General features: G+C 50.6%; 1 protein-coding gene and 1 long non-coding RNA gene across 4 annotated transcripts in view; one reads left to right on the forward strand and one right to left on the reverse strand.

Moving 5' to 3' along the window:
* The window catches only part of TKT (transketolase), a 27,227-nt gene extending 16,621 nt beyond the window's left edge, over window positions 1-10,606 (reverse strand). The window contains exons 1-4 of one of the 3 annotated variants that reach the window (XM_055079530.1): window positions 10,353-10,418; window positions 5,170-5,399; window positions 2,099-2,138; window positions 745-862 (exon numbers count right to left, since the gene is read on the reverse strand). In XM_055079530.1, the coding sequence (XP_054935505.1) occupies window positions 745-828 (84 nt within the window). In that variant the 5' untranslated portion in view covers window positions 829-862; window positions 2,099-2,138; window positions 5,170-5,399; window positions 10,353-10,418. Of the gene's footprint in view, window positions 1-744; window positions 863-2,098; window positions 2,139-5,169; window positions 5,400-10,352 lie in introns of all 3 variants that reach the window. The other 2 variants (XM_028479822.1, XM_007107170.2) reach the window with 2 other exon arrangements.
* LOC114484327 (uncharacterized) lies at window positions 10,360-22,524 on the forward strand. Its single transcript, XR_003677064.2, has 3 exons — window positions 10,360-10,447; window positions 21,075-21,221; window positions 22,283-22,524. It is a non-coding gene; the product is annotated as an uncharacterized lncRNA (long non-coding RNA).
* The last annotated feature ends 2,543 nt before the right edge of the window (window positions 22,525-25,067 follow it).

The following is a 25,067-nucleotide window of genomic DNA, read 5'->3' on the forward strand; positions in this document are numbered from 1 at the left end:
GCCGAACCGAACCTGCCGGCCCGGGTATCCCTTTCAGGAAAGGAAGCAAGTGAAGGCTACCTTCCCTCCTTTCATCCCTCTCCAGCCCATGATTCCCACAGTCAAGGCTGAGCAGGCCCTAGGACAGGTGCAGGGGGAGCGCAGCTGTGAGGCCCGAGGCCAAAACCCCAGCAGGCAGCCGGCCGCCCTAATTCCTGGGTTCTGGCATGTGAGCGGACTTGGACAGACTTCTAAGCTCTCATGCCTACCCCGAGAGACCAGAGGCCGTGGAGCCAGGCCTGGGTACAGGTGGATTTTGGGGGTTCATGGCACAGTTTGTGGCTATGGTTCTCAAGCGGGGCGGCGGGGGGAGGTGGTCGTGCGCACCATCCCAAACCCTACTGCAGGCCATCACCACTCTTGAGGGAGCGAGCGTGGCCTGGGTACTGGCACAGCAGAGACGTGTGTAGAAAGCCACAAAGCTATACCCCAGACCTGGACACCAGTCCTGCCTGTCAACACCAAACATGGGTGGAACACCCAGACCATTTCCATTATCCCCTACTAATTCGGTTGTTTATTCCTTAGCTTGGGGTTAAGTTTACCAGCTGGGTCAGCACAGAGCAAGACATCAAGGGAGGGGCCGGGCGGAGCAGGTGGAGAAGAGTGGTGAGGGGCTGGGTTCACACCAGGGAGGTAGGTCCCCTTCTCACCATTTCAGGGCCCACCCAGCCCCAGGTGAAGGACAGAGGGCTGGCGTCCTACCTTGGAGAGCACAAAGCGGTCGTTGTGAGGGTTCCGGGGATCCATGGCCTTGTAGCGCATGGTGTGGAAGAAGAGGACAGCCATGATCTCGGCGGCGCTGCAGCATGACGTGGGGTGGCTGTGGCCCAGGAGAGAGACGGACGCATGCATCACAGCCCTGAACCCCTGATCTACAGGGCTTATCCCACGCCCACAGACAGGGACCTGGGGGTGCAGGTCCCAAGGAGTCACGGGCTTGGCTTGTCAGAGAGCCACGTGCTCCTCCCTCCTGGGAGGGTTACATGGGGTCTCAAGGAGGCACCGCTGGCAGCAAGGGGGTTGCACCCTCCCAGGGGCCAACAGTCTGGACCCTCAGAGTCACGGTAATTGAAGAATTCTGTGGCTGGACTAGAGTAAGAAAGGAGGAGGGGTCCAGGAGACTGCGGTGGCCCCTCTATGAACTGTTAGCTAAGTCCCAGGACTCTGCCCACTCGTCAGGGCAACTTGGCCTCCCAGGCCCCCAGGGGTGCTGGGCCTCCTACGGCCCTGGGCAGGGGCTGACAGATGAAGGCTCCCAGCAGCCTGCACCCACAGGGTTGGCAGTATGAAAACTGGGCCTTGGGGCTCTCCAAGAGCATCACTGGGCTACTCGGCAGGCTTTTAATGGGCATTCTGAGGGCTGGTATAGCCACCAGAAACCATGTTTTTGCACAGAATTTAAAAGGCAAAGCAACCTCTTATCTTCTACAAAGGCTACAATCCTGGAAAAAATAAAAATTCCTTCTGCCTGAGACAGGGCTGGGCTGGGGCTGACAGCAGCAAGCGCCTGCCCTTCCAGGCCTGGGGCGGTGGGGTCAACGGGTCTCCCTTTTTTAGGCTCTTGTTCTATTTGCTGCACAGTTATTGGAATGGCTACTGGGCAAAGCACTTAACCAGAGAAAGTACAAGGATTATGTCTCAGAGATGTGACTTATTCAGGTTTCTTAGGACCCACTTGACTGATTCAGCCCCGGCCCCCAGGAGTGGAGACTGGGGTTCCTGGCAGGACATGTTGTGAGTCCTGAAGCCCTGTGGTCTGCAGTCTGATTACAATGTCAGCCTCAGGGCACGTGCCTCCCAGCCGCTCCCTCCATGCAGCTCAGCGCAGCCTTCTGCCTGCTCTGAGGCCCTTCACACTAAAACATGCCCGCTGCCAAACTCAAGGGCACATGCACCACCTGGAGTTCCCGTGGGCCTCCCTCCTCCCTGCCAGCCGGCTCCCACCCCGGGTTAGGGGTGAGTCACTCCCAGAGCAGACACATTAGTAGAGAAATCCGGAACTGTCCATGCTGGTTTAGTACCCACATCCCCAGCACACAATCGTCTTATACTTAACCATTCCTACGAACTCCTGGTCATGGGGAAAGACACTAGACCTGAAAGAGGGAGGTGAGGAAATGTGAACGAGAAACCTTTCCCTGCCTGGCAGGAACCCAACTCCCTTGTCCCTAGCGCAAAATTCAGCTGGGGGACACCCCAGTCAACACCAGCCAGGCTGACCTCCTGCCCTTCCCCTCCTAGGGCAGCCCCATCCCTGAGGAACCCTCTTTCAAAAGTCATGACCCTGTTAGGAGAACAGTGGGGAAAGGATGTGGGTGGAGAGAAGGCCAAACTGCTCCAAGAGAAAGAAAGCAGACACGGACAGGAGCTTGGCCTGCCCTGCCCACCTGGCGGTTCCCAGGAAGGGGCTTCAGGGAGAAAGGGCTGTGACACAAGCACTTTCTGCACATGGTGGAAGCGTGCCTGGCGCAGGCAAAGCTGACGTAGTGGGAGGGAGGTCACCCATGAAGAGACACCAGAAGTTGAAAAGTAGTTGATTTGAACCCTTCCTTGCGAGACCCATGGGGGTTGAGCCTGTATTTCCTCCAAAGCCTGGATCCCGGACACACTACTGGCCCTACCTTCATACCTGCCAAATAAAAACATACAGAATAAGGGATCCTTGGGGGCCAGGTGTCTGCTCCCCCCCACCCCAGAGCTTTCAGGGAACTCCCTCTGAGAGGTGTCCCAGGGTGGGGATATGGGCCACTCAGGCTGTGACTTTAGCACATGCTTCACCTCCCTGAAGCTCGGCTTCCTCACTTGTAAATGGGGTGCTGTGTGGGGGTCCCTAAGACAATGAACTCAAAGTGCCCAGGTTACCATCAGCCACCACCATCTGCTGGAAGACCAGATGCCACACTTCTCAGTGCCTCCAACTCCTCATCTGCAGGCTGGGACCGCGACCCTCTGCGGACCACGGGGCAGGCAGGAGGGAAGAAATGAGCTGAGGATTGAGATGGGGCTCTGCAAACCGTAAACTGCTGAACACACGGGAGACAGTTACTTTTAGGTGCAACTTACTAGAGGAACTTCAGTGTACAGAGTCTGTGGTCTGAGGGCCTGAGATTCTCCTGTAACCCCAGCCTGCCCTAGGGGGACAACTGTGGGCGGGGGCCCACCCCAACGTGCTGTACAGGACAAACCCATGAATGTAAACTGGCAAGAGGCAGGGAGGGGTGTGGGCAAGGTGGGAGGCTGCAGGGAACTTTATCCACTACACAACTCTTTGTGATGCATGGGGGTTATAAGTTTGCTCCAAAACCTGTCCACTTACTCCTAATTAGTTCAATCTATGAAGGTGGTGCTGAGGCCTTAGAGCTGGGCCTAGGTAAGTCTCCCAAAGGCCCCCCACCTCTGGGAGGACATTCTTCCAGATGTCCCCACCACCACCCATCCCTTCAGCATTCACTCTGCTTGCTCACAGGTTTCCCTGCAGAAAAAGTGCAGAGAAGATCCCTCACCCCCTGGCTGGGCTCCTCTCCATTATCAACAGATAATGCTGCCAGCTGCTGGAAGATGACCCTTCTCCCACCCTACACATGTCATACACATGCCTCAAGGCCTCAGAAAATGAACCAGGGAGGTGAGCACTACAACAGCCTCTCCAATGCTTAAAAATACAAAGAAAAATAATCTGTTATGAAGAAGAAATAAGTACCCGAAGGAAAAAGTAAGAAATATGAGTTGAAAACCAACAGTTAAGGTCCAGCCTAAAAAGTTAAAAAATACAGTGAGCTCAAAGACAGCAGAAAGATAAAAAATGGAAATTTATGAAATAGGAAGCAAATGTACAATTTTTAAAAATCGAAGTCAAGAGTTAGCTCTTCAAAAAAGAAAAAAAGGGACTTCCCTGGTGGTGCAGTGGTTAAGAATCTGCCTGCCAATGCAGGGGACACGGGTTCGAGCCCTGGTCCGAGAAGATCCCACATGCCACAGAGCAGCTAAGCCTGTGCACCACAACTGCTGAGCCTGCGCTCAAGAGCCCGGGAGCCACAACTACTGAGCCCATGCACCCCAGAGCCCGTGCTCCGCAACAAGGGAAGCCACCGCAATGAGAAGCCCGTGCACCACAACGAAGGGTAGCCCCCGCTCGCCTCAACAAGAGAGAGCCTGCGCACAGCAATGAAGACCCAATGCAGCCAAAAAGAAATAAAGAGGATATTTAATGACAATATATTCCTATAATGGAATACTATGCAGCAACCTCAACAAGATCTCACAAATACGACACGTGAACAAAGCATACTGCTGACAGATCTCTACAGCAGGGAAGACCATACTGTTTATGAATTTATACAAACGTTATAAGACTATAAGGAAAACAATAAAATGCAAAACTCAGTGTATAGTTCTTTCTGGGGGAAACCCTCCTTCTGTGAGGAGGGAGAGACACCCAGCAGGTTCTAAAGCACTATAACGTCCTAGTTCTTAAGCCTGGAGGTAGGTACACCCAGGTTAGTTATTTATAACATGTACATCATTTATATTCTTTTTTAGGTATATATTAAAAAAAATACTCAGGGGACTTCCCTGGTGGCATTTCTTAACTAGTGGTTAAGAATCCGCCTGCCAATGCCGGGGTCACGGGTTCGATGCCTGGTCTGGGAAGACCCCACATACCACGGACTGACTAAGCCCGTGCACCAAAACTACTGAGCCTGTGCTCTGGAGCCTTCGAGCCACAGCTACTGAACCCCGCGTGCCACAACTACTGAAGCCCGCACGCCTAGAGCCCGTTCTCTGCAACAAGAGACGCCACCACAATGAGAAGCCCACGCACCACAACAAAGAGTAGCCCCCGCTCGCTGCAACTAGAGAAAGCCCGTGCGCAGCAATGAAGACCCAACGCAGCCAAAAATAAATAAAAAAAATAAATAAATTTATATATTAAAAAAGAAAATACTCAGGCAAGAGAATCTCAGGATGCCAGGACAGAAGCCATCCTTGTTCTTCCTGTTCTTAGAACCACCTGGGCTGGCTCCTGCCTGGAAAGACTGCCTCCACACCTCAGACTGTGAAGAAACAGAGCTATGCCCCACACCACTCCCTCCAAGAAGCCCTCCCTGACCACACTATCTAAAATACCTTCTTCAAGACTTCCCTGGCGGTCCACCGGTTAAGACTCCACGCTTCCACTGCAGTGGGCTTGAGTTCAATCCTTGGTCGGGGAACTAAGATCTCGCATACCCGTGTTAAAAATGCCAACTGACATTATGTGGCTATTTGTTGCCTGTCTATCCTAGGTGCAACTCCAGCTCCAGGAGGGCAGGGAGTTTGAGTCTTTTCACTGTTGTAGCCTCGGGCCTGAAGAGCATCTGGAACAAAGAGTGCACAAATAAATGATGTATCCTGGCTCCAAGACTCTAGGGATGTGACCTCTCTGAGCCTCAGTTTCCTCAATGTAAAATGGAGACAGTAGCAGAATCTGACTGAATGAGGTAGTATTTGTGTGTAAAGAGCTTGACACAGTGCATAGGAAAACGGCAATTGCTCAGTAAATATCAGCTCTAAAAATACCAGATATGAAGTCGAACCTCCTTCTCATTTTGAGGATGGGACCACTAAGGTCCACAGAAGGGGGAAGTACCTTGCCCAGGGTCACACAGTCTACCATCAGAAGAGCTAGGAGCAAAGCAAAATGCTAAGAGAAAGTGAAGAATGGATAAACAAAATGTAGTATATCCAAACAATGGACTATTCAGCAATAAAAAGAAATGAAGTACTACTTCGTGCTACAACATAATGACCTTCCAAATATTGCGCTAAGTGAAAAAAGCCAGACCCCCAAAGACCTCATTCTGTAGGATTCCATTTATATGAAATATCCAGAAGAGTTAAAATGGGAAGTGGTAAATTCACTAAAACTTATTGTAAATCACTGTCAATATACTAAATTTACTAAAAGCCACTGGACCATACACTAAGAATGTTATGATGTGAAAATTATACCTCACTAGAGCTATAAAAGGATGATTTTTAAAAGGAAGAAGGTGCTCAGAGCCCAGCAGAGGAAGTACTTGAGCTGCCACACTCCCTTACCCAGTTGTGCAGCCCTCAGAGATTACAGCCAGGCCATGGGTGAGACTGACTTCTGAGCAAGAAGGCCAAACAGTGCAGGCCCCCACCAGCTAGACCCACATGCTGGGGCAATCGCCAGCTCCCACCAGCCCACCCCATGGAGTGGACTTCACCTCACTGTTCAGGGCAAGACCACAGAGTCTGCCTAAGGACCCAGCGTCCAGGGCTGGTAGCTGTAGTCTGTGGCAATAAGGGAGTTCCTGATTTTGTGAGACTGGGCTCTAGTGACAACAGGCCTCTGCCTAAACAGGCAAAGTCAAGGGGAGTCAGAGCTGGTGGTCCAGGGGCCACAGTGTGATCAGCTCACGGGAAGACAGGAGAACATCCCAGACCCTAGCCAGGTGGCTGCACCAGGTTCCCAGCTTCAGGAAGCACTGCCCATCAGCCCTGATGAGTTCAGAGGCAAAGAACAGAGTCATTGCAGGACAGCCGGGTGTCCTCACACAGAGTTGGGAAATGCTGCTGCTGGGGTAATCTCAACGGGCTTGCTCTTGCCTCAGTCAGGGCCAAGCTGGGGTGAAGACAGCCCGAATGGAGAAGCAGGCCCAGGCAGCAGTTTTCTGCCCAGAGAGGCTGGGCCAACAGGGGCCCTCTGAGCACTCAAAGCCTCTCTAAGCACCAGAGCTGGGTAGCAGGGAGGGATGTACTTCCAGCCACTTCAAGGTCACGTGAACCCCCCAGGACATGAAACCCACAACAGGAGGTGGCAGGACCCCAGAGCTTGCTCATTCTGGTCCCCCAGCCCCACCCCCTGGAGAAACCCAGTTAAAAAACCACCTATCTGTGAACTTCTCCTTTAGAGATGGGGAAACTGAGGCCCTGGGATGGGAAGGGTCTTTCTGACAAGGGCACAGCCAGTCGGAACACAGCCAGGGTTAGATTCGTCTCCCTGTGCCCACAGCCAGGCCTGGCCAGACCTTATGTTCCTGAGTATACACCCCAACACTGTGGGTCAGAGCCCAGGGGACCTCTAAGCACAACCCGCGCCTCCAGATCTGGGCCTGACTCTGATGCCGTCCTCAGATGACACTCAGCACTGTTTGGATAATGCCAGTCTAGCCCGCTTGGTGAGAACTCAGAAATCTCCACCATGAGCCTCGGCAGTAAGGGCCCCTCTGACAAGGCCATCAAGTCTCATCTTTTAAAGCCTGGATGAGCTGGACCCTTGCCACGGCTGCCACAGATCCCCCAGCACACGGAGGGAGGGGCAGGTGACCTGGAGAAGCTGTGGGTGCTGCCACAAGGAGCCCTCTGTGCAGGCTCTGTCCCTCAGCTCCCTGGACACAGAGGCCAGTGTCCTCACTTCCCGGGCCTGGTGACGTCCACTGTCACTTGGTCAGTGATGTTACAGGAAGGGGAAAGCTACCGAGATATCAGGACTTTACCGAATCCTGAACACCACGGCCTGGTCCTCACTGATCTAATGTCAGTCCAGCCTCTGCAGTGACCATGAAAAGACTTTTGCCAAAGTGCTGTTTCACCATCGGGGGTGTAAGCTCCCCGAGAAAGGAGACAACCTGACAGGATGGTCACTTTGGCCATGACTGCACAGAGCCAGGGCCTCAAAGCTGAGCCTTCACCTGATGGACTGCACCCATTGCTGTGAGGGAAGAGTCGGCCTCAAAACAAACATCTGGAGACCTGTTCAAGGCTTTACTGGTTTTTTTGTGTGTGTGCACACAGAGCTCTTGGCACCTGCCTTTCAAAATCTCTTGTGACAGAGGTAGTAACAGTAATGTTACTTCCTTCTGAAAAATTAAGTTTTTTGTAAGTATTTCCTTTTTTTTTTTTGGCCTTGCAGCATGTTTTTTTCTAAGTATTTCTTTCCTGCATTTTTTACCCATGCTTAAAACGAACAGGAATCACTGTATCTTGCACTTTTTCTTTTTGTAAATGGACACTTTGAGTTCCTCCCTAAGGCATTACAATGTAAACCTGGGCGTAACTTAGTTGCCAAATCCAGTATCTTTTCCCCACAGAAATCAGAGTTTAACTATCTAACAAAGACCCAGGAGACCCATTGGACACCCTCTTCCTTTGGGAGCGCCCCCTCCCTCAGTTGTAAATGTTATTTCATTTCTCTCCAAGTGCCTTCAAACTGACTGAGATCCCATATCACTGTGCCTTATCTTCCCCTATCACTGTGCCTTATCTTCCCCTTTCTAGCTTCTCTCCATTTTCTGGCCTGGTGCTGCCTGCCTGCCCAAGAAGTCTTCCTGGTTAATGTGAGCCCCTCACTGGACAGCATGGAACAGCTACCAATGACCAGCTTGGGCAAGTCACTTAACACACTAGCCTCACTTTCCTCATCTATAAAATGTGATATGGCAGCATCTGTCTCAGAGGGTTATTCTCAGAATCCATGAGATAATATTAGCAATAAAGGATGCTCTGTGTCACACCAGGGATACTTACCACTCAGGAACCCTGTAATTGCCTACAGGTTTTATCTAGACCTGTAAGATGCTCAGAAGTGTAACACTATTTTGTGTCCCTCCAGCTAGACCACCAGGAATCTAGCTAGAGAGCTCCTAGCATACAGCAGGGCTCAACAAGGTGCTGCAGGGCAAATGATCCCCTGAAGTGGTCAAGGGAAGGGGATCCAGTAGTACTCACCAAGCAATATAGGTGTGCAGACCTACTGTGTGCCAGGCGGAGGAGAGGGCACCAAGAGTAAGCCAGATCCCTGCCTGGCCAAGGGATACCCCGCATGATCGGGTATCAGTGTATCTCCACTGATATAAACCCAGTGAAGATAAAGGGTCCAAAGACTGCATGGTGGGTGGGGTGGGAGAGGTGGGATGGGAGGGCAATGGCCTCCCAGGAGAGGTCTAATCCCTTCTGAGAAATGGGTGTCTTAAAGGCACACAGGGTGAGTGGCTACCTACCCTGCTGGTCAACAGGTTTACTCATTAAAAGCATATCCTGTATGAAATCAGCCAGAAGCAAGAATCTTGTCTTTGTTCTAAAGAGAAGACTTGGCTGGGAAGGTTCCTGGAAACCATCCCCCACCCAGACTTCCAAATCATTTCATGAACCCATCACATGCTGTCTGGGCAGCCTCATGCCCCGCCCCAAAGGGCTGGAATCCTGAAAACCACTCAGTGTGTAGACGCTACTACTGTTCCCATTTTACAGAGGGGAAACAGGCTCTGAAACAACTCACTAGCTGACCCTCTCAACTACCCCACCTGATGCCTCCAGCTGCACAGTGGCCAGTTATCATTACTGTCCCTTGCAACTGGCCATCTTCAGAGAAGGCTCCTTGCGATGGGCAACAGCCCTTCTCCATCTTCTGAGCCATTAGGGCTGACGGGAAAGAACGCTGGGGGATGGGCCTCTGACTTGAGGAAAGTGCACCTGGAGGCTGGCCCTGCACGTTCACCCCGAGGCCCTGGGGCTTGGTTCTTGGTTCTCTTAACCTTCCAAGTCTCCCCTCCTCCACCCCATCCCCTCCTCCTGCCCTCACCCCAGAAGGGATGCCAGGGTTCTGCATCCACGTGGCCACCTTCCTCCTCACTCCCCACTCCTACTCCCCTGGAGTCTCAGCACCCTTGCTCCAAAGCCAAGAGTGGCAGGAATGTGACTCTGAACAGGAATGTGAGGCGGAGAAGCGGACGGGTAGTTTGAGGTAGGGACAAGGCCGGGGCCCCAGGCTCCTCTGCAAGATGAGGGGTTAAAACAGGCGCTCTCGAGTTGGGCAGCACGGGTTCAAATTCCAGCTCTCGCCGAGTGCGACCTCGGGCAACTGACAAATTCGGAGCTTCAGTTTCCTCACGTGTGGGTGGAACGTTACCAGTTACCAGGGTGGAAAGGGTCCAGGGGCCGCGCGTGCCGAGGGCACGGTACAGGGCTTGTCTCTCGGCGAGTGGGCACTAATGGTGGTCTTCCCGGCACGGCCGGCGAGGGGCCTCCGCAGTGCGGAGTCGCGCGTCCCCTGCGCCTTAGAACAGCGGGGAATGAGGGGCCGGGCCGAGCCGGCCTGAGGCCTGCTGGGAGCCGGGCCCCAGCGGGCGGAAGCCGGGCCGAGAGCGGGCGCGGCGGAAGGCTCCTCCGGCGCTGACCTGCGAGGCGCACGCTCCGCCGTCTGACCGCGCCCCCGGCCGCCTCCCTCGTGGTGGCACCGTGCAGCGCGACATGGAGCCGGCGTGCCCGCGGCCCCGGCGCCCTCGCCCTGCGCCCCCACTCACCCCGAGCCGGCCGCCGTGGTGGCCTGGATGGAACTGATGCGCAGGCGGTTGGCCGTGTCCTTCAGGGCCTGCAGCTTCTGCTGGTCTGGCTTATGGTAGGCCTCCATGGCGCGGCCGGGCGAACGGGCGGGTGGGGAGGCCCAGGACGCGGAGACGCAGTACAGCGTAAATGCAGGCAACTGCTAAGGCCGGACGCAGCGCGGAGGCGCGTTAAGAGTCCCGGGGGCCGCCCGCGGGGGCGGGGCGCCGGCATCACCCCAGTTTGCCCCGCCCCGCCCCGCCCCCGGACCGCGGAGGCAGCCCCGCCTCAGCCTTCCGGCGCAGTTAGGAAACCAAGGCCGTCAGGAGCCTGGGAGTCTCTGGACCCAGACCGATGCTGTCCACCCACCTAACCTCTCCTTCCCTCTTTCCTTCCCCCGAAATCTGCGGGGCAGCTGCGGGCTGCCAGGCTCCTGTGAGTCAGGCTGGACTGCCATGCCGGGATTAACCATCGACACAAATAATGTGTTAATAACTGCAGGTTCTAGGCCCGGCTCAGGGTTCTCCTGTTGACTCGCATCTTCACTGCAGACCGCTCTCCTTCCTCCACAAAGCCCTGGAGTGAAACTGAGAGGGGAGGCTTCATAGATTATCCCTTAGTAAAAATGAGCAAACTGAAACTGGCAAGGTCAATTAAGCTCACAGGGCTGTTGCGTGCAGGGGGCTCTGCCCTAGCAAACACGCCCTATCCTCAAGCCCCAGCCCCAGAGAGGGACCCCAGGGCTTGAGGAGCCTGTAGGAGGATGAGGATTATGAAAATGAGAATACATATTAGTAGTAATGATAATATCAGCTAACGTTAACTGAGAAATTACTAGAGGCAAACCCTTCACAAGTTATTAGGGCCTAATAACACTGCTGACTCTTAGGGAGATCACTGGGTTTGGTTCCAGGTCTGTAGGGACAGGAGAACCCACCTTTGCTCTTACCAGGTCCCCTGGACCCCAGGGGGACGAGGGTCCCCCGAGTGGGAGTAGGGAGGGGACCGTCATCACAGATGCTGTCGGTGGAGTTCACCCACCCCACCCCAGGAGGCTGATACCCTTTACCACGTCTTATACAGGAAGAAGCTCCATTCTACAGAGGACAGAGAAAGGTATCCCCTCAAATCAGTGGCTGAGGAGGGGGCTGCATCAGATCTGTCTGATGCTGAGCCCCTGAGTGAGCTGAGGGAGACAAGTGGCCAGGCCTTCCTTGCCTGTGTCCCCTCTGTGTCTTTTGGCAACACTCAGAGCTCTGGGTCATGAGGGACAATGGACTGAATGTGACTGAGTCCCCCACCCCACCTCTGGGTGCTCCTTGGCTGTTCCTCTGCTGACCTGGCTCCAGATGCCCAGCCAGACCCTAAGCCAAGTGCATCTCATAGCACTTGGGTCCTGCTGGCCCAGCCCACGGAGGCCTGCCCACCCAAGTTTGGCTCCAAAGCTGGCAAGGGCTGCAGACTGGATTGGAGTGAGATAGCCCCAAGGGTATGCCATGTCAGAGACCTGACATGTGCCTCTGCCCTCAGTCTGATAAGAAAGGACATACCTTTGAAAACCTTTGGAAGCTCTGTGCCTTCCAACTCTGGCCTTTAGAGCAGTGGTTTCCTGTTCCAAACCTCAATTTCTTCCTCTGCCCAATGGGACTAATCCTTGCCATTCTGCACCCACCCTGGTCTCTAATGGTGGCACAGGTCTCTTCATGGCTCTGGGGATCCAGCAGTGATGGAAGAAAATGCCCCTCCACCTGCCCCATTGTGGGGCTCTAGGGACCCCAGGGCAGCTTCTTGTCATCCCAGGATTCCAGGTGAATAAGACCCAGTTTGGCATCACCACAGCCTTCTCCTCCCGCCCCCCTCCCCAACGCCCCTGGCCTACAAGGTCTGGGTGCCTTAGCTAAGGCACAGGGCAGAGCCAAGGTCTAGCTCCTCCTGCTGCCCAGATCTGGGCACCCAACTAGACCCTTGGACATGAAGACCTCCACAACGCTTGTGCCCTTCCGCTAGGAACTTTGTGCCTGGGAGATGATGCTGAGGGAAGTTCCATGGGCAAGGTTGTCTGCAATGGCAGCAGGCACGGACTGGTGGGGGCCTACGTGGTCATTTCACCCAATCGGCGTGAAGACCAAGCCTCCTGAGAAATGGGGATACTCTAAAGTATCCCCATTTCTGACTTGCGGACAGAAATTGGAAGGGCCTGTGGGGAACTGCAGCTCCTAAGGGTCCCAATCACCGGACGTGACAGTCCCCTAGCTGGCTGAGTCATAAGAATTGCCTGAAACAGTTATTCTACACATGAATCCCTGGTCACCACATCTAACCTTCTGAATCAGAAGCCCTAGGGTGGGGCCTGGGACTCTGCATTTCTAAGAAGACCCTCAGGCAATTCTGTTTTGGGGTTCTGAGAACTCTCCAGAGAAAAACATTGGGGAGACCTGGACAGACCTGAGTTCAATGCCTCGCTGGTTACACCATGGGGCTAAGTGAAGCCCTGAAAGTCCAGCTGTGGTGGGGAGATGTCCGTGACATGTAAAGAGTAAAGCAAGGTATAGAACAGCAGGTAGAGAGTGATCCTATTTCTGTCAAAAATAAAGTGTGCACACGCATGTGTGTGTGTGTGTGTGTGTGTGCATGCGTGTGTACCCATGCAAGTGTGTGTTCGTAAGTGTGTCTGGGCAGAACAGAGGCTGCAAGGACAGACTTCAAGCCATGGGGGACTTTGGAGGGTTGGACTGAGGGAGACTTTGGGTTTCTACTTTACGAATTTCTCTTTGGCTGGAATTTAGTGCTAGTGAACACTGTTGACTTTTATAATCCAAAAAAAAAGCAAAACAAAATTCCACGTTGAAAAAAGCACTGTTGAGATTGGGAGATGCATTTTTTTTTAATTTTTATTTTTTAAATTAATTAATTAATTAGTTAATTAATGGCTGCTTTGGGTCTTCATTGCTGTGCGCGGGCTTTCTCTAGTTGTGGCGAGCGCGGGGTACTCTTCGTTGCGGTGCATGGGCTTCTCATTGCGGTGGCTTCTCTTGACGTGGAGCACGGGCCCTAGGTGCACCCGCTTCAGTAGTTGTGGCTTGCGAGCTCTAGAGCGCAGGTTCAATAGTTGTGGTGCTCAGGCTTAGTTGCTCCGCGGCATGTGGGATCTTCCCAGACCAGGGCTTGAACCCATGTCCCCTGCATTGGTAGGCGGATTCTTAACCACTGTGCCACCAGGGAAGCCCTGGAGATGCATTGTTATGAATGTGCTTTTTCTTGTAATTCCTCATGATTATGTAAAGCTGCCTCTGTGTTTCATAAGCCAGGCTGTTTCCTTGGATGTTTTTGAGTTGGGAGCAAACCTCCAGGCGGTAGGTGCTCACCAGTGGGAGGTCCCTCCTGCCCTTGCTCTGCTATTGACATGAAATTCAGGGCAGAGCTATCCTGATGTGCTTCTGCACATCCCCTGAGTGGACACCAATGAGGCGTGAACGGGTCCTAAGCAGCTGTGTTCCTGAATGACAGCACTGGGCATCACTTTGGCAGGTCTGGCCCACGTGCGGCTCCTGGGGCAGGCCTGGGCTAGTGCTGGGGGCCCTAAGTCAGCACTGGGCTTACAGTGGAGGCAACATCCCAGTCTGGGTCTTCAGGACACTGTTTTTGACTCATATCCGGGGCTGAAAGCCTGTGGGGGCCTGGGATGTGTCCTTGTGCGAGGATGTGTCCAGCCTCGTGTCCACCAATGCGTAGCAGAGGGCCCACTCTTGGACACTCTCTAACGGGCTTGTAGATTGATGAAGAATTCAGTTTTAATAAATCTATCTCTCCTCTCAATGCCGGAAATTTCCTTCCAGAGGCATTTTAGGGTAAAGTTTCTTCTGATAATGTTGCCCCCAGGGATGTGAGATGACACACAGTTCAACTCACAGAACCTCTGATTTTTCTGATTTAACTTTTGTTTTTGTTCTTGTTTTTTAAAAACACTGCCCTCCCTCCCTCCAAAGGTAAAAGTGAAGTACACTCATTGTAAAAACCTGGAAGGTATAGAAAATTTAGAAGTAAACTAAAATTGTATGTAATGCCACCCAAAGAGGACCACTGTTAAAGTCATTTGTTCGTTTGACAAATTTTTTTTTTTTTTTTTTTGGCTGCACCACGCTGCATGCAGGATCTTAGCTCCCCGCCAGAGATTGAACCCGTGACCCCTCCAGAGGAAGCTCGGAGTCCTAGCCACTGGACCGCCAGGGAATTCCCTCATTTGACAAATACTGATTTATTACAATTGTTTGAAGAAAATAAAACAGGGTCAAGGGTCAGGGAGAGGGGCTGGAGAGTAGAAGTGGGGGTCCCTTCAATAGGTGTTTGCTACTATAGTTTCTTTTGTTTTCTTATTGTCAGGATCACATAAAATTCTCCATTTTTCATTTACATTTTCCCATTAGCATTCCCAAATTCTTCAAAGACATCGTTTTTACTAGCTGTGTATTGTCCCATCATGGAGCTGTGTCCTCATTTATTAACCATCCCTCAGTGATGAGTATTTGGAGTGCTTCCAGGTTTTCACCAAGATGTATTACCCTGCAGTTAACATGTGGTACCTAAATCCTTGTTCTCCTGGCAGCTTAGCCGCGAGTTTTCCCAGAGTTTTCAATGGGAAACTGCTAGGTCAGAGGGTGGCAACCCTTCTAAAGCCCTTGATACATATTTGGCAATGAGCTCTCCAGGAAGTCTGGTTGTGACTCAGTCACCTCTGCCTCTTAGTAGAGAGGTCCCAGCCATGTGCTTGGGGGAGAGGGCAAAGGGAGGGAATCCAAGACCTGCATGGCCTTGGGTGGATCCCTGCATGTTTCTGGGCCTCTGTTTCCTCACATTTGTAAAATGGGCTCATTCTCACAACAAACAGAGGTTTCTTCTTGTTTTCCCTTTCTCTGCCTGGGGAAAGCAAATTCAAGGTGGGGCGGCTACCCTCATTTTCACAGCTGTAAGCTCTTCCTGGCAGTGGTATGTAGGCAGCAGGAGGTATTAGACCCCCTTGGCCAGTTAGCAAAGGGAAAACCAATGAGAAGAGAGAATTCTGAGATGAGTTTTATAGATGGTTTTCTCCAGGACACCTGCAGACTCTGGGACCGTGGGCACTGGGCAAGAGCCCCATGACAGGGAGGCAGGGGTGGGGAAAGCGAACCTGGACACGGGGGATAACTCACCAGCTCCTCGACTTTGCCAGAAGTCAGCTCTAACCCAGGTGCACATGGCTCTCTCTCCTTCCTTTCTCATTTTATTGCTTTTTAAAAAAATCACAACTTGGGAATTCCCTGGTGGCCCAGTGGTTAGGACTCGGCGCTTTCACTGCCAGGGGACTGGGTTCATTCCCTGGTCGGGGAACAAAGATCCCGTAAGCTGCGTGGTACTGAAACTGTGCACCTCAAATTGGGACTTGAATCCACAGGCTGGGACTTGAACCCAGCTTAAACCCAGATTGGGACTTGAACCTACGCAGCTGGGACTCGAACCCGGCCAAAACCCTGACTGGGACTCGAACCAGTCAGGGTTGCTTCTTTACTCCCAAATCTTCTCTCTGGATTCACTTTTCTTCTTGCAGAAATGTATCTTTTAATAATTTTTTAAAATAAATTGATTTATTTTTATTTTTGGCTGCGTTGGGTCTTTGTTGCTGCACGCAGGCTTTCTCTAGTTGTGGTGAGTGGGGGCTACTCTTTGTTGTGGTGCACGGGCTTCTCATAGCGGTGGCTTCTCTTGTTGCAGAGCATGGGCTCTAGGCACGTGGGCTTCAGTAGTTGTGGCATGCAGGCTCGGTAGTTGTGGTGCACGGACTTAGTTGCTCCACGGCATGTGGGATCTTCCCAGACCAGGGCTTGAACCCATGTCTCCTGCATTGGCAGGCAGATTCTTAACCACTTCGCCACCAGGGAAGCCCATCCTCTTGTCTTTTTTATTTTAACTAGCCTTGTAGGTGCAAAGTGGTATCTCATGGTGGTTTTGTCATTTACTGCTTTAAAGAAAAAAAATTATACGAGTAACAACACATGTTCTTTGTAGAAAATTTGAGAATATAGCAAAATACTGTGATAGTCTGTTTTATATGTCATTCTGAAACCATGCACCCCAAATTGGGACTTGAATTCACGTGCCGGGACTCAAACCCAGACTGGGGCTTGAACCCACATGGCCGGGACTAGAACCCGGCCAAAACCCCCAGTCTTCCAACTGAGATTGCACACCTGGTTTCAGGACTTAATGAAGCTCCGGTTCTTGATGTCTCATTGCAGAAAGGATTCAGTGAGACAAAGTAACAGGTAAGAAGTGAGAAACACACTCCACAGACAGAGTGTGGGCCATCTCAGAAGGTGAGAAAGGCACCAGTGTATGGGATTGTCAGTTTTTATAGGGGTGGGTAATTTCATAGGCTAATGAGTGGGAGGAGTATTCCAGCTATCCCGGGAAGGGGCAGGGATTTCCAGGAATTGGGCCACTGCCCACTTTTTCATCCTTATGGTTGGCCTTGGAACTGTCCTGGAACCTGTGGGTTTGTCATTTAGCTTACTGATGTGTTACAATGAGCGTATACTGAGGCTCAAGGTCTAGTAGAAGTCGACTTGTCCACCATCTTGGACCCATTTGGTTCTAATCCGTTTATGTCATGTCCTCGGGCTATGCCATTCTTTCAAAAGTTGTGCCCTGCCCCCCTTCCCTCCTGTTTCAATTCAGCTAGGCTGTGTCCCCAATTATTCAATTAAACATGAACCTAGGTGCTGCTGTGAAGGTATCTTGTAGATGTGATTAAATCCCATAATCAGTTGATTTTAAGTAAAAGAGATTATTCTAGATAACCTGGGTGGATCTGATTCAGTTGGTTGAAAGGCTGAAGAAGAAAAGTGACTTCTTCTGTGGCAGCTCCAGCCTCCTCTGCAGTTTGTGACTTACCTATCAGTCCCCTCACCCCACCACCTTGGAGCAATCCAATTCTTTGCCACAAATCTTTAATATAGACCTACAGGTTCTGCTTCTCTGCTTGTATCCTGACTGATACACAAAGAGGAAAACTTCATCCCCCATTATCCATCATCCAGAGGTCACTAAGGACAACATTTTGGTTATTTTCTTCCAGCCTTTTTTTTTCCTTTTTATCCATGAACATAAATATTTTAAGTAAGGTCATGATCCCTCTGGTTTATATCACTGTGCATCTTAAATGCTTTCCCGCAGAGTCCACGTGCTTTTCTCCCCCAGAATTATTACTGGCGCGGAGGAAGGTCATCCACTGTCCCCCCTTGGTTGGACGTTTTCGTTGCTTCCGCGTTTGTACTGTATCAAACAATACTTATGCTTTCACTATAGCTAGCACTTGCTTCTGGGAGAGAGGGCTTCTTTTCTGGTCACCACTGTGTGTCCTTGGCCAATCCCAGGACCAGATTGGGTGGTCGACCCTCTGAGTCACCCCCAAAGGCTGGGGCTGCAGGCACCTGGCACTCCTGAAAGGTGAGCACCAGCATGGAGCCCAGCGCAGCACTGCCAGGCCTGCTTTCCTTGCACACCAAGGAAAAGTGCCTAGTCATTGCAGCTTGCGGTTTGAGTAGCAGAGCCTGTGCACCTCCCTGGGTGGGGAGTAAGGAGCTGCCTCAACAGCCCCCATCAGTTCCTGTCCGGGTGTGCCATGCCGGGCTGGGCTTGGGCAGTGCTGTTGACAGTCAGGGCACTTCTAGGGCAGCCGGGCCCACCAGCATGGCCTGCGGCACAGAGTGGGGAGAGATTGTCACCCTGTTCTCTCTTCTGATATCTCCTGGTTTCCCTGAGCAAGCTGGGTGGTAGAGGTGGCTTTTGTTCCTGTGGATATTAAAGATGAACATTTTTGTTTTGTTGTGGGGAGATTAAGTGGATTTTCTCCTGGGCAGTTGTTGAATAGCTGAAGTGGTGGTTATTTAGGAGTAGGGCTGCAGCAGTCTGGAGAAAGGCATGGAGAGGGATCCTTTCTTTCCCTGTTCAGAGCCACAGGGCTCCTCCTGGGAAACATGAAGCTGTAACAGTGCTTGGCTGGGAGGAGCGGTCAGCAGCCACAGGAAGTCCCAAGCCCAGGTTGGTTGCCCTCCAAACACAATGGCTTTTTCTCCCCACCCCACCCCCAGAATTAGCAATGACATCTTCCTTCTGGTGACTTTGATGAGGCCTCAATTGACCCTTTGATTCTCTCATGAATTCACTCCTTTGTTGCATTTACCAGGGCCTGTGTGCCGGCACTGTGCCAGATGTTTGGGGAAGAAGATGATCCTGTCTTGGTTCTCAGATCACAGGTCACAGGCCGGCAGGGGCCACACGGCCCTGTCCTGTGATCGGTACAAAGAATTGCCTGCTGAGACTGCAGATCAGGGAAGGCTCCAAGGAGGAAGTGACAACCGACAGCAAATTTTGAAATAACAGTATTCCCTGCCACCAAACTGTACCTGTGTCTTGCTGGCACGGGTGATGGGGATTGAGACAATAAACCCATTTCAGATCTGGACCTCGGCTTCCCAGGTCGGCCAGTGTCCTGGCAGGATGCCTCTGAGCCACTCCCACGCACCCCCCCACCCCCCAACCCCCGGCCTAGGGCTGAGAAAGCCCTCTGAAGAGCCATACCTGGGAGGAAGGGATAACAACAGGTGACTGGCAGCAACGCCACTGTCATTTCCAAACGTGCTTCAAAATTCTCCAGGGACCCGAAAGCTTTTTCCACGTTCCACAAACCCAGAGGGAGGTTTGAATTGAACACGTCCAGGTCAACTCTTGCCTCTGCTGCCCCCTAGCTGGGTGAACTTGGACGGATGGCCTTTGGCAAATCACTCAGTGGTCAGTTCCTTCATCTGGAAAACGAGGCAATGACATGTGTCCCCCAGGTGGTCAGGACGGTGAAAGTCACTCTATTCCACAGAGTGACGTGCATCCCTTCTCCCGAAATCACAGTTTACCACGGAGCCCAGGCTAAGGGGACAGGGCAGGCGTGTGTGGGGCTGTGCCCATAGTGTCCAGCACTGAGTCTGGGACAGAATAGCTGCTACCCCCAGCCCCAAGGGTCGGATGGGGACCAACAAATAGGGTATGTGTGTGTGTCTCTCTCTCACCTTCCCTCCTACCTTTCTCTGAGGTTGAGGCACCAGCCATCGCACTGACCCATCATTTAAGGGCTCCAAAGTCCTCGGGGAATGTTAATTAATAACCTCGCCATCTTGGGCTGGAGCGCAAACAGCTCCTCGGTCTGCTTTTGGGCAGGAGCCCAGTGAGTCAGGGCAGGCGATGGAGGGGGTGGGGGCTGGCTCCCAGGTGTGTCGGCCCTGGACGGGCCCTTTGTGGGAGAGCAGCCGTCTTCTGGGTGAAGGGGAGCCGTGTCAGAGTGAAGACCAGGGCTCCTATTTACGGGGGCATTCTGAGAATTTGTGTAGTCATACCCAAGCATTTCCATATTTAATGTGGAACATCTGATTATAAATTACTTTAAAACTTCTCATTTAGATCACAATTAAGGTCCTATTTAAAAATTATGTAGGCATAGGCTACATTCTCTATGAATTCTAGGTCAAAATGGTAAAGGTGAAATGACAAAATATTTGTTTAAAAGGGGGTGAGGTGCCTGCTGGGGTGGAGACCACACAGTAAATGAGGGTGTTGCCGGCAACATTGCTAGCCCCATCAGGGGCCCTGTTGGGGTAAGGGTAAGGGTAAGGGTAAGGGTCAAACAGAAGTCAGGGAAGCTTCTCGGTGCCAGCAGGACGGGAGAGGATGTTAGCCCTTCTGTCCAGGGGAAAGACCCCTGCCTGGGAGAGGCTGGGAGGGGCAGTCTCTGGGGGCAGGGATGCGTCAGATATAGAAACAACAAAACAGGGCTTGGTTAGCAAAATGTGTAGGGGTCCAGATTTCGTACATGCTTCAGAAGCCAGGGCACCATTGCCAACACTGAGAAATTCCACAGAACATGGCAGGCGGTTTGCTGGGGGTGCCTCTAGAGCTTTGCCAGGGCTCAGGCAGTACCAGACCCATCTTTCTGGAGGGGCAGGGACGTGGTAAGCAAGCAGCAGTTCCTGTGGACTGTGGCCGCCTTCTCAGCTCCAAATTCTGGGGCCCTTTTTAGACTGATGGGCTGACGTCAGTCTAACCACAGCCAGGGCCTCTGCCCCTTCCCAGGATGACAGGAAGCTGGTGTCGTGAGTGGCCCTTTCCCGAAGCTGCACTTTGAATGGCCTCCACCGCCCGGGGATGTGGGGAGGGTTAAAGAATGCACACAGAGCACACAGCACACAACAAACGTCGGTTATGATTACTTGTGGGACTGTACTTCAAATATATTCAAACTTACGTGAAAGAAGGGTTTGTGAAACATGATGTGACTGTCATGTGGCCTTTGTATCACCTCCTTCCGAGCCATTCTACCGCTGGGCATAAAAAATCTCTTAGTAGTCAGCTTTACTTTTAGCTAATTTGCCTGGTGAACCTGAAGAGATATGTGTAAGCCCCATCCTCCCGCCCTGCCATGGTTCCGTCTGCATGAGCGTGGCAGCAAACTTAGACAGATGGAGAATCTTGAATTGATCTAAGCCCTTTAGAAATCTGTTGGCGTCTTCCCGTTACATTTTGGGGTAACAGAGACCCCAAAAGACACGGTCTGAAGGAGGGAATGCAGGCTGGGCTCCAGGGTTTGCTTGATTTAGTGACTGTTTTGCTGCTCTTCCCTTCAGCTTTCCAAGAACCCGGCTTCATCTTTAGAGGAAACCCCGTGGCCGGATTTCTAGCTGCTCATCCAGGAGAGACAGGCTGGTTCTTGTAGCTCTGACAAACACAGAAGCCTCAGCAATTTCTAACTCACACACTTACTTAAGGACCAGGTATTTTTAAAAATTAATCAATTAATTAATATTTATTTATTTTATTTTTGGCTGCGTTGGGTCTTTGTTGCTGCATGCGGGCTTTCTTCAGTTGCGGAGAGCGGGGGCTACTCTTTGTTGCGGTACGTGGGCTTCTCATTGCGGTGGCTTCTCTTGTTGCGGAGCATGGGCTCTAGGCACGCGGGGATCAGTAGTTGTGGCTCACAGGCTCTAGAGCGCAGGCTCAGGAGCTGTGGCGCACGGGCTTAGTTGCTCCGCGGCATGTGGGACCTTCCCGGACCAGGGCTCGAACCTGTGTCCCCTGCATCGGCAGGCGGATTCTTAACCACTGAGCCACCAGGAAAGCCCAAGACGAGGTATCTTTTAGCAACAGCATGAACCAGGATCCATAAACGGTGAGTGAAAACATCATTAGAAACAACCAGGAAGCCTAAAATCCCAATCCCTATGGCTCTTGTTCACGATCCAGTGGCCTTAGTTTTTCATGAAATTCCAATGAACCTGGTTACCTGGTTTCCTAGGTCATGACAGCTGAAAAGCAGCACGTGAGTAGGTCGAACTAGCTTTCAATAAACAGTGGTAATGTGTGACCTAAGGAAATATAAAAAGCAATCTAGAATAATTTATCATGGAGGCGATGGAGTCAAGAAAGGAATTCTAGACCAGCCCTCTGGTCTGCTTGGCTTCGGGTCCCTAACTCAGTACTGGCTTAACAAGCAGCAGGCCCTGTCACTCTCGGCTTCAACTCCCTTCTCCCTTAAATGGGTTATCGTGAAGATCAGGAAAATAATGGACAGCAATGCTTAAGTGCTGAATGAGCATGCATTAACGATGACTGGGGTGTGTCTACAAAAGTCATAAAGCAAGGGTTAAGCATATGCTCTGCTCTAAAAATGCAGGCAGGTTTAACAAACATTTTAGAGAGAATTTCATTTGGAAACACACTTAATGTGAACAATTACTAGGGAGATATATGATTAACACTTTTTTCCTTTTCCCTATGTCCCATAATGATCACATTTTACTTTCTTCCCTCCCTCTTTCCTTCCTTATCATCCTAGATGCCTGGCACATATGACGGCTCAATACACATGAACTGAGTGAATCTGGGAAGTGACCTGGACGGTTAAGTCCCCTGTAAAACAGTGTTTTTGGTCATGATTAGACCTGTACCCTCCATCTGGGGAAAACTCAGAGGAATAAACGGAGTTGTTTTGTTCTCTCACCTCACTCCCTCTCAGCAGTAGGAGGCTCTGGCAAAGTGTAGCAACTCATTCAAAAGTTCCTATTTCTGTAAATTCAATAAAAACACAATGAAAATTTAGTAGGTGCTAAAACTTGGTTTTGAACTTTTATTAAAAAAATATATTTGCAAACATATAAAATTTAGGATGAAAAATGCTCATCTGAAAACAGGTAATAACTTAATATTTGCAAACATACACAGATGGTATAAAATCCATACCATTAAAAATGTTAATGATGCTGTATTGCGCTCATGGAACAAAAATCTTGCTGTAAATCCCAGAGCTTCTCATGCTCACATTTCAGGGCGCTGAGACTCTGGTACACTGAAGGTCATGAGAGCCACATGGCCAAAGCAGGAATACAGAATAAAAAACCATTTAGAACACATACTGTTAAAAACACATTTCTTAAGGAATCACACAGATAAAAGGGAAACACAATTTTGCATTTTCCCCATTCAAAGTGAATGATATTGCATCACAGCATTTCAAATGAAGATGTCAAATACAAAACCGAGTGAAACATTGCACACATCTCTCCTGCTGAATTTGCTGAAAAACAGGCTCCTTGAGGCCCCGGCCCACTCAGGGAAATGTTCTCAAGCGCAGCTTTAAAAAGCTCAGTGTAAGTCGCTTTACTTGTTTCAGATCTTAACGTTTTAGACACCTGAAAACACAGGGCACTATTGGTTCCAGAAGGCCCTTTGAATACAACCGAAGAAAACCAAAGACAAGTAAGAAGAAACACATGTTCAGCAGCAGATGCGCAGCAAGAATGCAGGACGCACGTCCCTGTGATTCCTCGTCTTCACTCACGTGGACCGAGCCCACTCGTGCCTGTGCCGCCTCTCATTCCTCTGTTTCATTTTGCCCAGAGTTACAGTATGATGGCTAATTTTGTTTTTTAAGCAGTTAGGCACCTTCAATTTCATGTTGCATTGTTAGTAATACAATGGCAGTTATGGCCTCTACTACCAAAATGAGAAAACTTCAAACTACATTCTTTGGGGAGGAGAGTAATAAAGCTGCGTGGTTTAAAAATATTTACCTAGTAGAAGATTTGATGGGGTTTAAAATTTTTACAAGAAAACATGGGTGGAAAAAGAACAATTCTTGACATGCAAAATCGGGTCATATTCTAAACTTAGCCTGTGCATCCTCCGGCAGAGAAGGACCCAGGTCAACTTGGGTACTTAACAAAACCCCACTCCCAAAAGCCTTCCAAAGTAAGCCATGGACACTCACATTCACATGCAGACGGCATGAATGCTTCTGAAACTGACAAGTCACTTGAAAACCTAGGATTCAAAGTCACACCTTACAAACCTCGGGTGAGATGCACAATGAGGAGGAGCTTCTTCCTTAAAGGAAAGGAGCAAGGCTGTTTGGGAGGTGGGAGTCCATTCAAAGACACCACATTAACTACAACCAAAGAAGAGTGGTGCCACCCACCCAGGTGAGGGGGGGCATACAGACAGTCACGGTGACCTAAATGCAGGTCACCTGCAGTTCTGCAAACCTAGCAAGAAGCATCTCTGTTTTGGTGTCCATTTTGATTCAACTAAGGTTTAAAACTAAGATTCCAGTAAAGTCACTGCAGCAATGTAAACATGCAACCTAAACTAGCATGAGGTTCTGGACAGAAGCCTGAACGAGGAATAAGGCAACTGATCTGCGACTTTCGGGCCAGGATCATCCAACTGCAACTGTTCAGGCTTGCCCTGACTTCTCTAGGGACTCATTCTGGCCTGAACTTCTGAGTCATCTTGACGGTGAACTTTTGGCTTCTTAATTTTCAAAATGCTTTGAATACATAAATCTGGGAGTTGAAACAGGTTTACCCTTTTCAAGTCTCCATGACTTGGGCACTTAAAAATTTACTTTCACACTAAGGAAACCTTATCACAGATTCTCTTTACTGTCTGTCATATTCATTCCTTGGATTAAAGGGTGAAAATTAACAGATTTGATTAAAGATCCTCTTCAGGATATTCTCTCAACTCTCTCATAATATTGTCCATACTCAAATCATCATTTCAATTCAAATGTCTATCATAACAAGAATCCCTCGATTCTTCCGCTTACCAAAGCCCACTGAGACTACACCTGGGATGTGAGCAAACCTACCAGGGCAACTGTTTTCTGAGAACAGTCACGTGGCTCCCTGGACACCACCTCCTGGTGTCAGCAACACTTCACGTCTTACTGTTAACTTTCTCTTTCCCAGGTGACACGCAAGCAATTCATTTTTGGTTGCTGAATTTACACACTACCTTTGAAAACAAATTATTCCTAATGGAGTATGAGAACTTAAAAGCTTCCCTGACTTCTGCGCAATTCACAAATAACTAGGTAAATGCAACAGAAGACACTAAATTGGGAAGCAGAAAAGTTGCCCAGGAAGCATGTTTAGATTAACAAAAGCCAATCAAGGTATTCTTTATGCTAAAAAACTAAGAGCAAACTAAAACAAGTATGTAATTCACAAGTAATTTTCTAAAATCTCAGCTAGAAAAAAAAAAAATCTGTGGACTTATGATTGAGTTACCATTAAAGCTTAAATGATTGTTCCCGAGGAACCATTACATCTGTCAGCATT

This window comes from Physeter macrocephalus, chromosome 18 (genome assembly GCF_002837175.3).
Source record: "Physeter macrocephalus isolate SW-GA chromosome 18, ASM283717v5, whole genome shotgun sequence".
Taxonomy (NCBI): domain Eukaryota; kingdom Metazoa; phylum Chordata; class Mammalia; order Artiodactyla; family Physeteridae; genus Physeter; species Physeter macrocephalus.